Source organism: Balaenoptera borealis, assembly GCF_965194805.1.
Source record: "Balaenoptera borealis genome assembly, chromosome: 16".
NCBI lineage: Eukaryota > Metazoa > Chordata > Mammalia > Artiodactyla > Balaenopteridae > Balaenoptera > Balaenoptera borealis.
In genome coordinates this window covers 53,830,373-53,842,785 of record NC_138872.1, presented here as the reverse complement: position 1 = coordinate 53,842,785, position 12,413 = coordinate 53,830,373, and the positions used below count along the sequence as shown (strand labels likewise).

At 47.9% G+C, this 12,413-nt stretch overlaps 1 protein-coding gene across 1 annotated transcript in view; it reads right to left on the bottom strand.

The window, feature by feature from the left end:
- Window positions 1–12,413, bottom strand: part of LOC309614193 (uncharacterized protein C16orf96) — a 55,521-nt gene that overhangs the window by 13,225 nt on the left and 29,883 nt on the right. Inside the window, 8 exon segments of the mRNA XM_082362238.1 lie at window positions 237–339; window positions 442–622; window positions 1,739–1,831; window positions 4,086–4,148; window positions 4,860–4,939; window positions 4,941–4,982; window positions 9,957–10,121; window positions 11,149–11,223. Of these exon segments, the coding sequence (XP_082218364.1) occupies window positions 237–339; window positions 442–622; window positions 1,739–1,831; window positions 4,086–4,148; window positions 4,860–4,939; window positions 4,941–4,982; window positions 9,957–10,121; window positions 11,149–11,223 (802 nt within the window).

Below are 12,413 nucleotides of genomic sequence, written 5' to 3'. Positions count from 1 at the left end.
CATTCCTTCTCTGGGGAGGCCATCCAGTACCCCTCCCCAGCATCCCTTGTCACAAGCTGTCCCAGTACAGTGCCTGGCATACAGCAGGATCCCATGTTTGCGAGGGGCTGTGTGAGGAGCCCCCAGTCACAGATGTTGCCGGCTCTGGGCCCCGCCTGCACCACACTGGGCCTCACAATGCCCAGCAAAGGCAGGACACGGGGCAGGGGTGCCCAGGAAGGCCTGACGCTCCTCACCTGCCAGCTCCTTCTCTGCGCCGGTCAGAGGCCGCACCCTGTCCTTGCTGTTCATTCGGCCCTTGTACAGGATCCCGTCCACTCCCAGGATGTCCACCTCAGCCTGTTGGGCAGCCCAGGCCACGGGTAAGGGAATGTTCACAGAGGCAGCAGGGCCTGGCTTCCCCCAGGGTTGCCCACCGCCAGGGGCTGCAGCCTGACTCACGGAATCATAGTCCAACAACTCGGGGTCCCCGTAGGGGTAGACTGTCGACAAGTTACATGATTTGAAATCAAGGTTGGCGTCATTTCCGGGGCCGTCACCCCAGTCCTGCTGGGAGCCCAGCGAGTCCAGGCTCCCCTCCGGGGCTGCAAGGTTCTGGAGCTTCTGCAGCTGCTGCTGTTCCCTGGGGCAGGGCAGGGGCGTCAGCAGCCACTTGGAGACCCCTCCGCCCCAGAGGAGCCTAAGGTTGGGTCCGAGGGCCTGGCCAGTAGCGAGGGAAGACTGGAATTTCTTCCAGCTTCAGCTTGGGTGATGCAGCCGGGCAGGCCTGGGGCCTGGTGTGTGGATACAGACAGGCACCATCGGGGCAGAGGGGAAAATTGAGACCCGTGTTCTCCCAGACCTGGAGTCCTGGTCTCGCCTGCCAAATGCAGGCTCTTAACTTCTTTTTTTTTTTTTGCCACGCTGAGCGGCATGTGGGATCTTAGTTCCCTGACCAGGGACCAAACCGGCGCCCCCTGCAGTGGAAGTGCAGAGTCTCAACCACTGAACCGCTAGGGAAGTCCCTCTTAACCTCTCATCCCAAGAGGGAGTCAGGCGAGTGAGGGTGGGGGCACCGGGCACAGGCCCCCATGTCCCTCCCCTTCATGTGGCTGTGGCTGCTATTCAGCCATCACTCCACGCCTGGCCAGACGTACCCTCGGGCCTGGGGGCCTGGGAGCCAGAAGCACCCATGAAGCTGTGGGGTGTCAGGGGATGAGGGGCAGGGCTGGGGCCCAGGGAGATAGCCGGGGGCAGAGGAAACCTGCAGGTTTAGGTGCCAGAGCCCGCTACTCACTAGCTGTGAGACCTCAGGAGCGTTGCTCAAACTCTTTTAGCCTCGGTTTCTTCAACTGTGAAATGGGATGATAGCAGAATGACCTCAGAGGCAAGGTGTAAGGATTCAATGAGGTCAGGTCTGTCAAAGAGGTTGGCACAGTGCCTGCCCGGTCGCAGCAAGCCCCACGGAGGACCCAGGGTCATGACTCACTTCTTCCAGCTGGAAGCAGGCTCATCAACCCTAGCTCACAGGGGGGTGTGAGCTTTAAATGAGAGACCCTCCCTCCCTTAACAGTTCTTGGCCCATGACAGATGCCCAGTAACCTGTCCGTTCCTCGCCCCATGAGCACCTCACGTGCCCGTCTGCAGCCCCACCACCCAGGACAGCTCCCCTGCAGACGGCTGCAGTGCCCCGGACAGCCTTTGCATCTTGGAACTGGAGTTTGCGTCTCTGTTGGCGCCCGGACCCCCACCTGCTCACCTCACCTGTTGCCGCTGCAGGTACTCGTAGCTGTTGGCGCTGGCCGGCCGCAGCCGCGACAGCAGGCGGGCACTGCGGATGGTGATGAGTTGCCTGTGGAGGACAAGAGTTAAGTGGGAGGCGCACGTGGCCAGCAGAGGGCCCAGCTTCCACCTCTTCCAGGAAGCTCGCCCTCAAACACGGCCTTCCCTCTAGAAAGATCCACAGCATGGGGCCACCATCCTCTTCATAAATCATAAAGAACAGTTGTTCTGATAATAAAAGGAAAACCCCCGAACAGATGAGTCCTAGAAGTGGGATGCAGGTTGGAGGTTGGCAGGGGTGGGGGGAGGGGGAGGGGGAATGATTGCTTATGGGCACGGGGTTTCCTTCCGGTGGGTGGAAAGGTTCTGGCACTAGATTGAGGTGGTGGCGGCACAATATTGTCAATGTACTAAATGCCCCTGAACCGTTAACTTTAAAATGGTTAATTTATATTATGTGTATTTGACCTCAGTACAAGAAATAAAAATAGTAAAACATCAGCCTTCTGAGGAGCTGGAACCGTTCTACATCTTGATCTGAGTGGTGGTTACCAAGGCGTGTACACATGTAAAAACTCATCCAGTTGTGAAACAAACGTTTACATACTTTACTGTGTGCATGTTAAGCCTCAATAAAAATTTAAAGTCATGCATATTGTCAGCATTTTAGAAAGTAAAGAAAAACACAAAGAAATCACTGTAATCACTGTAATCAAATATTTTGATATGTGTCCTTCCAGTATTTTTCTATGTTTGTTTTTTTTTTTAAACAGAAATAGGATCATAACACACATCCTACTTGGTTTTCTCATTTAAGTTACTGCAAACATTTTTCCAGGTCATTAAACATTCTTTTGTGACTGTGCCATCCAATATGGCAGCCACTGGCCACATGTGGCTATTTAAATTAACTAAATTTATTTTTAAATTTTTTTAATTTTAATTTTTATTTACTTATTTATTTTTGGCCACGCCGTGCGGCATGTGGGATCTTAGTTTCCCAACCAGGAACAGAACCCGTGCCCCCTGCAGTGGAAGCACAGAGTACTAACCAATGGACCACCAGGGAATTCCCCATATTAACTAAATTTAAATAAAATTTAAAATTCAGTTTCTCTGTCTCATTAGCCATCTTTCAAGTGCTCCACAGTCAAACGTGGCCAGTGGCTACTTCACTGGACAGCACAGCTATGGAACATCCCCCCCATCTCAGAAGGTTCTATGTAAGGCCTTCCTCTATGACTTGCCTTATTGGCTGACGTGAACGTACTGCAACTCACTCACCACTTCAGGTCGTTTCCTTTCCTCTTTTTTTGAAAAAAAAATATTATGGGGCAGGGAGGGATAAATTAGAAGTTTGGGATTAACACATACACACCACTATATATAAAATAGATAACCAACAAGGACCTACTGCATAGCACAGGGAACTCTATTCAATATCTTGTAATAACCTATAAGGGAAAAGAATCTGAAAAACTGTGTGTATGTATATATATATATATATATATATATATATATATATATATATATATGAATCACTTTGCTGTACACCTGAAACTAACACAACATTGTAAATCAACTACACTTCAATAAAAATATTATAAATAATGCTGCGATTTTGAAAGAAAAATTCTGGCTGTATCTCCCAACATGGCCAGGTGTGGGGTGGTGAGCGTCACGGGTCACCAGGAACAGGCTAGCAGCGCAGAGGCCATGGGCACTGCAAGATCCTAGGTGTGTCCACACAGTGGGATATTATTCAGCCATAAAATGGAATGAATCACTGACACAGGCTACAATGCAAATGAACCTTGAAAATATCATGCTCAGTGAAAGAAGCCAGACACAAGGCCACATATTGTATGATTCCATTTATACGAAACGTCTACAACAGGCCGATCCGTAGAGACAGTGAGTAGATTGGTGGTTGTCAGGGGCTGGGGGAGGGGAATGGGAGTGAGTGCTGATGGGTCAGGGTTTCCTTGGGGAGATGGAAATATTTTGGAATTAGAGGTGAATGTGCACTAAATCACTTTAAAATGGTTGATTTCATAAGTGAACTTCACCTTGATAAATAAACAAAAGTATTAGACTATAAAAATATGTGCAAGGAAGTCCCACAAAGTTCAGCTTTTCCCCAGAGTTTCCTTTCATCCTTTTCCTTTTGGAGTTGACCCTGCCCCTGGACACAGCGGGCACCAGACAGGGCTGGTGAAGGGAGGGATGCTAGTACCTTGCCCAGGTCGGGGGCTAATGAAATGATGTGTACAGAACGGTGTACACGGATGTACATGTCACGGACGATTCCCGGCGGTACTCACGGGCTGGTCATCATCTCCACGGTCCGGTGGCAGGAGATGCATTTCACCCGCTCAAACAGTTTCCTGGAAGACACCCAGCTCCTTCAGCTGCTGCGCCAAGCCAGGCCCTGCAAGGCCACCCCTGCCCCAGGCAGTGCTTGCGCCGGAGGCTGCAAGTCCATCTGTGCCTCAGGGCCAGGGCTTCCCCCACATCCTACTCCCGCTGGCCCAGCCCCTGCGCTCAGCTCAGCTCTACTGGCCCCCGCTGACCCCCATGTGCGGCCACTTGGGGCAGCAGTAGGGGTAAAAGTGTGTTTAGTTTCTCTCCTCGCCCCAAACACAAAGGAGGTCTTTAAAACCAGGGAAAGCTACTCTTCACAGTGGACATTTGGGAGGATGAGGGGTGATCTGAGGACAGGAGCCCCCCCAGGAACATCAAGTCCCTCTGCCTGGGGCTCTGTCTGGAGGGGGTGGGGGCCCGGCTCTAGTCCCAGATCTGCCCAGGCTCCCTCTGGGGAGCCCCTTCCCTCTCTGAGCCCAGGTTTCTTCCCATGAGCACCTGGAGCCCCCTCTGCACTCAAGGGCAGGCCTGCCCACCTCTGAGCCCCTGGGTGCTCGCAGCTCCATCCCCCACCCCATCAGCTGGAAAGCCCTGCCCCCTCTCTCCACAGGTCCACAGGTCTGGAATCCTTCCTCCCAGAGTTCAGAATCCACTGGGATACCTCTCTTGTTTCCTCTCTGGAAAGAGAGACCCCTAGCCTCTGGGAGCTGCACCCCTATCCGGGAGAGGCTCACTTCCTAAAGCCGGCAGCGCTGTCGGGGTCGAACCGGAAGCCTTCAACCAGCAGCTTCCTGACTACTTTCCAGACCTCACTCATCCACGTCTTTCTTCAGATTGTCCAAATCACTGGGAACCAGCTGTGAACAGTCAAAAGGAATAAAAGAGACTTTAGTCAATTAATTCACACTCTGCCTTGTTCCAGAAAAGGATTTGCAGCAACCTGCAAAGTTATGTAGAGCGTAACAAGATTAATCAAGAAAAGAAGTGGTGGAGGAAAGGGAAAATGACAACGCTTGGGTTAAGGCTCGGACCCGTAATGCATGCTCTTGCTGGAGGGGAGCTGCAAAGTGAGCTTCCCGGGAGCCAAGGCAAGGAAACACCGTCAGTTACTGCCTCCAAAAGACAAACCAACCCCACTGCTACTCTGAGTGCAGGCCTGCAGGCCCGAGAAACATTCTCCTGATGGTTCCAAGACACCTGACCTTCACGCATTCAACACCTATTTAATGAGCGTAAAGTGTATATTCAATGGCTTTTAGTACATTCACAGAGCTGTGCAACCATCACCACAATAAGTTTTAAAATGTTTTCATCATCGCAAAAGAAATCTCATACCCCTTAGCAGTCACCTTTCTTTTTGTCCCAAACCCCCAGGCGTAGGCAACCACTAATCTACTTTCTGTCTCTATGGATTTGCCTGTTCTGGACACTCCATATAAATGGAGCCACACAATCTGTGTCCTTTTGTGTCTGGGTTCTTTCATTCAGCATGTTTTCAAGGTTCACCCATGTTGTAGTGTGTAGCTGTACTTCATTCCTTTTTATGGCTGAATAATGTTCCATCATATGGATATACCACATTGTGTTTATCTGTTCATCTGTTGATGGACATTTGGGTTGTTTCCACCTTTTAGCTATTGTGGAAAATGCTGCTGTGAACATTGGTGTGCAAGTTTTTTTTGTGGGCTGTTTTCATTTCTCTTGGGTATCTACCTAGGAGTGGGAGTGCTGGGTCGTATGGCGACTCTATGTCTAACTTTTAAGGAACTGCCAGACTCTTTTCCATGGTGGGAATTTTGAATTTTTAAAGTGTTCCTTCCAGTGCCCAGATTTTGGTCCCTAAACACCATTCCCCCAAAAGGCACCAAGACTCCACAGAGAAATGGCTGATTCAGGTCTGAAGAAGGGAATGTAGAAGATGAGCCTGGAACATCTTGTCATTTAAGAAAGCAGGACAGCTATCCAAGATAGAGGGTCATGTCAAGAGGCTCAGGGGCCAGCTTGCAAGCCTAAGATGAGACCATGTGAGCGACAAAACAGTAACTTAACTGACTGAACAAACTGAATATTTAAAAACTCATGATTCATAGTGACACCCACAAAAAAGAAAAAAAATAGAAACCCTCATTTGCCACCACGTATCAGAGGTGGCTACTGCACCAATATTTTACCCTGAAAACTGGTAATTAAAGGAAATAATTCACCATTATCTCTGTCTTTCCTGCAAGAATCCTATTTCAGGGTAATCAGCTCAAGTTGATGAGGGAAAGCTCTTCTTTACAGATTTCTAGCTGATATAGAAGCAATGCTAGGATTAGAAAAATCACCATTTTGTAACCCTTAATGAAATAATGGGTTCAGGCAACAATCCTCAACTTAGGAGGAAACTATCAATATCAGGAGAATGGCCAACGAGGCAATGGTCATTCCCAGAGTGACAGAGAGTCACCCCCAAATTACTTGCTGCTTGTAAGGGGAGAATATACGTTTATGCTGGTGGTATCAGCTGGGCTAGCACCGCTGGGCCCTGATGAATCTTCACTCCAGAAGGGACCACCTCCCAGCACTGACTTATCTGTTAACCAAACACTACAGGAAGCGCATGGCATACCAAGAAGATTCTTTTCCCCAACATTCTATTTAAAAACTTAAAAAAAAAATTATTTATTTTTGGCTGCGTTGGGTCTTAGTTGCAGCATGAGGGATCTTTCGTTGCAGGGCATGGGCTCTTCGTTGTGGCATGCGGGCTTCTCTGTAGTTGTGGCATGTGGGCTCCAGAGCACATGGGCTCTGTAGCTGCAGCACGTGGACTCTCTAGTTGTGGCATGCACGCTCAGTATTTGCGGCACACAGGCTTAGTTGCCCCGTGGCATGTGGGATCTTAGTTCCCAGACCAGGGATTAAACCCACGTCCCCTGCATTGGAAGGCGGATTCTTAACCAGTGGACCACCAGGGAGGTCCCTCAAAAACTTTTTTTTTTAAATTTATTTATTTTATTTCTCTATTTTTGGCTGCGTTGGGTCTTTGTTGCTGCGCACGGGCTTTCTCTAGCTGTGGCAAGCGGGGGCTACTCTCCGTTGCGGTGCGCGGGCTTCTCATTGCGGTGGCTTCTCTTGCTGTGGAGCACGGGCTTTAGGCATGCTGGCTTCAGTAGCTGTGGCTCGCAGGCTCTAGAGCGCAGGCTCAGTAGTTGTGGCACACGGGCTTAGTTGCTCCGCGGCATGTGGGATCTTCCCGGACCAGGGATCAAACCCGTGTCGTGTCCCCTGCATTGGCAGGTGGATTCTTAACCACTGCACCACCAGGGAAGCCCCCCATCAAAAACTTTTAAACCTACAGAAAAGTTGCAAGAATAGTCCAAAGGACACTCCTATATCCACTGAAATTCACCAATTTTTAACATTTTGTCATGTTTTCTTTTTCTATATATATGTATGTGTGTTTTTTTTTTCTGAGCCATTTGAGAGTTAATTGCAGACATCACTATATATCACCCCTACAAAAACTTAAACACAGAATTACCATTCGACCCAGCAATTCCACTCCTGGGTATCTACCCAAAGTAGCTGAAAACAGGTGTTCAAACAGAAATTTGTACATGAATGCTCATAGCAGCATTATTCAAAAGGTGGAAATAACCCAAGCGTCCATCAACAGAGAACAAACAAACAAAATGTGGTCTATCCATTTGACGGAATATTATTCAGCCTAGAAAGAAATGAAATTCTGGGACTTCCCCGGTGGTCCAGTGGTTAAGACTCTGCCTTCCAATGCAGGGGGCGTGGGTTCAATCCCTGACTGGAGAACTAAGATCCCACATGCCGTGCAGTGTGGCCAAAAAAATTTTAAAAAGAAAAGAAATGAAGTTCTGGTTCATGTTACAACATGGATAAACCTTGAAAACATGATGCTGAGTGCAAGAAGCCAGACACAAAAGGTCACATACTGTGATTCATTTATATGAAATGTCCAAAATAGGGTAATCCAGAGACAGAGAGTAGATTAGTGGTTGCCAGGGGCTGGGGGAGGGGGGAGTGAGGAGTGACTGCTTGATGGGCCTGGGGTTTCCTTTGGGGGGATGGAAATGCTCTGGAACTAGATAGAAATGGTGCTCACACAACACTGTGAATGTAACAAATGCCACAGAATTAGTCACTTTATAATAGTTAATGGTTAATTTTATGTCGTGTGAATTTTACCACAATTAAAATACACAAAGAAAAGAAGAGCAATGAGGATAGGATCGCTTCAACCAACAAAAAACAAAAAAGCTTTCAATCAGGAAAAAAATTCAGACACGTAGAGAGGAGAAAAGACTAGAATCATGAACCCTGATATACCCGCCATGTAGATTTAATCATTATTAACATGTTCCTGCATTTGCCTTTTTTTCTTTGTTTCTTTTCTTTTTTTTTCCATGCCATGCAGCTTGTGGGATCTTAGTTTCCCAACCAGGGATTGAACCCGTGCCCCCTGCAGTGGACGCACAGAGTCCTAACCACTGGACCGCCCGGGAATTGATGGAGTGTTTTTTAAAAAAGTTACAAAAATCATACCATTTCACTCAAATATTTTAGTTAATTTTCTTACATGCCTGCAATACCATTATCCCATCTAACACAATGAGCAGTCATTCCTGACGTTGATCTAATTCCCAGCCCATTTTCAGAGTTGGAGCAACTGAACCAGGAAACAAAGTAAGTCTCCTCGTGTGTTGCATTTGGTTGTTGTGTCCCTTGAGACTCTCTTAATCTAGAACAGTCTCTGTCCCACTTTTTTTCACCCTGCCATTGAATTATGGAAGAAAAACAGTTCAGCTGTTCTGTAGATAACTGAGTTACTCCAGCTGTAATCCTGCATTGATTTGTATGATTTCTATGACAAGTGTGTTCCATATCTGTTTTGCTTATCATCATATCCTCGCTAACCAGCATCAGAGGTACCCAATAGGTGGATGATGAGTGAATAAATCCTCATTTTACAGATGAGAAAACTGAGGCTTGAAGAGGTTCTATAATTCAAGGCATACTGCCAATCATGGTGGGGCTGCAACTCGAAACCAGAGCTGCCTGACTCTAAACCCAAGCTCTTTTGTCCTCACCAGCCACCCCAGCTGCAGGAACCACACAACACTGAAATGGCTGGCCTGACTGTTCCTGTCTCTCTATTGGACGGTACACATTAAGGCTATGACTTCTTATCAACATTTCCCCAGGAACTGGCTCAACACAGGTGATCATTAAATGATGAATGAATAAACGAATGACCAGCAGGACACCCCCTCTGCCCGCCATGTCCCTTTGCTTGCGTTATGGTGGTCAGCCTCCAAGATGCTCCCCAACTATACCTCTTGGTATTCACACCCCCATATGGTTCCCTCTCGCACTGAACAGGGCTGACCTGTGTAACCAACAGGATACTACAGAAATGATGGAGTGTGAATTCTGTGGCTAAGTCATCAAAGATGTTGCAGCTTCTGTCTTGCTCTCTTGGACCATGTGCTCTGGGGGGCTCACTGACTGCCATGTTGTGAGGCCAGTCAAGCAGCCCTAAGGAGGATCCGTGTGATAAGGAAGTGAGGAGTCTTGCCCACAGCCATGTGAGGGCGCCATCTTGGAAGCAGCTCTTCCAGCTCCAGTCAAGCCTTCATATGACAGCAGCCCTGGATGACATCCTGACTACAGCCTCGTGGGAGACCTTGAGCTACTACTCAGCTAAGCTGTTCCCAAATTCTTAACCCTCAGAAACTGTGAACATTTGCTGTCTTAAGGGACTAAATTTCAGGGTAGTTTGTCACGCAGCAGGTGGTGACTAATACAGGGGTCCTCACCTTGGTGCGTAGGTCTTTATCCAGCTGCGCCACAGTCTTCTTCCAGTCATCCTCATTGGCCATAACCCTGAACAGCATGCCCTGAATCGTCTCATTCAGCTCCATCGCCACTGCGTCCAGATCAGCCCGGCTTGCCTTGCCTGCCAGGGAGCTCCTGTCGGCTTTCTAGAGAGAGATGGGACTCAGGGAGGCAGGGCTGCTGGTGTGGGAGCAGGAAGAGGCTGGGGGAGATCAGACCACTTTGGTCAGTTTTTCTAGTTTGGGACCCTGGATACGCAGCCTTGGCTTAAATTCAACCTTGGGGTCTGTGTTGGCTCAAACACAACCATTAGATCGAAGCCAAGGCTTCCTGTGATGGAGGAGTTGGGGCATGGTTTTTAAATTCACATAAATTGTCACAAACGCTAATTCAAAAAGATACATGCACCCTATGTTCATAGCAGCACTACTCACAGTAGCCAAGACACAGAAACAACCTAAATGTCCAACAACAGATGAATGGATAAAGAAGATGTGGTATATATATACAATGGAATATTACTCAGCATTAAAAAGAACGAAATAATGCCATTTGCAGCAACATGGATGCAACTAGAGTTTATCATACTAAGTGAAGTAAGTCAGAAAGAGAAAGACAAATACCGTATGATATCACTTATATGTGGAATGTAAAATATGACACAAATGAACCTATCTATGAAACAGAAACAGAATCATGGACATAGAGAACAGACTAGTGGTTGCCAAGGGGGAGGGGGTTGGGGGACGGATGGAATGGGATGTAACTATTATATATAGGATGGATAAACAAGAAGGTCCTACTGTATAGCACAGAGAACTATATTCAATATCCTATGATAAACCATAATGGAAAACAATGGTAAAAAAAGAATGTATATATATATGTATATGTATAACTGAATCACTTTGCTGTACAACAGTAATTAACATAACATTGTAAATCAACTATACTTCAATTTTAAAAAATTGTCACTAATCCTGAGTTACTGAAAATAGGAATTGATGGAACAACTTCTGAGAACTTCCCCTAAACTTTCTATATGATAAAGGTGGAAGGAAACTCCAGAAGTCTGCCTGCCTTTGTCTTGGCTGGATGATTCCATTTCCCTGGTGGGAAAGCTGGGCTCAGGATGGGGGAGGGGGTGGGAGAGAGGAATCTCTGCTCACTCACCTCTTTCAGCTCCTGCTCCATCACACTTTTGTCTGCCTTGTACATTTCTAGGTTTTTAATCTGAGAATGGACAACCTAAGAACAGAAGCAGAGGGCATGTCAGCTATCCTCGGAAGTCCTGAGGATAGCCTCTACCTCCCACGTCCACCCTAGGAAGGGACAATGGGGCCAGGTGGACAGCAGGCAGGGTGGAACACTGGAAGGCTTGGGCTCCAGGTGCCCAGATCAGAAGGGGAGGAACGTGGGACTTGGCACAAGACGTCCCCTTGGAGGTGGCCTCACAGAACTACAGGTGGCTACACAGGAAAGGAAGGAAGACCTGAGGAAGGAAAGCATAAACAAACGCTGATGCTTTGTGTCCCTAGATGTTTAAGACAAGTGCATCTCTTCTGATCTGTAATGGGGTCCCCGTGAGAATGGCAGTCTATTCATCTACCAAGCACTTATATGCCACACATGCTATGCCCCAGGGTCAGGGGAAAACCCTTATTTCCCATCCCCATGACTCCATGAAAAACCAACTCCCTGCATTAATTCTGCCCTCTCTCCACTTACTGGGTCCTCCTTATGACAGCAGCAGCCAGCTAACTTGCTTGGGAAGCGCCTCACATCCAATGGGCCATGTCCCCAGAGGGTAGGGTCACTCCTCCTCCAAAGCTGGAAGCAGGCTTCTACTTCTCCCTACATATCTGGTCTCCCTTTCACCCTCAGAAACAGAACCCCCAACTTTTAGCTGGCATCTGGCAGACCAGAATCATGACTATATTTCGCAGCCTCCCTTATAGTTTGATGTGACCACTGAGGTGTAAATGGAAGTGGGTCAGCGTCCTCTTCACTGCTGCCTTGGAAGCAGAGTTAATGACTGGAGCGCCAGCAGCCATCTTGGACCATGTGGTGACCTTGTGAATGGAAGTGACACACCATGGAGTTCAATACCAGCTCTGAGTTTCTTGAATGTAAAAGAGAGATACACTTTTGCCTTAAGTCAGTTACTTGGGAGTTTTATGCTATTCAACGATGAACCTAATTCTTTTTTTTTTTTTTAATTTATTTTGGCTGTGCAGGGTCTCAGTTGCGGCATGCGGACTTCTTAGTTGCAGCATGCATGCAGGATCTAGTTCCCCGACCAGGGATCGAACCCAGGTCCCCTGCATTGGGAGCGTGGAGTCTTTACCCACTGGACCACCAGTGAGGTCCCAAGATGAACCTAATTCTAATTAATGCAAAGCTCCTTCACATCCACCTTGCCCCAGATGGGTCTCAAG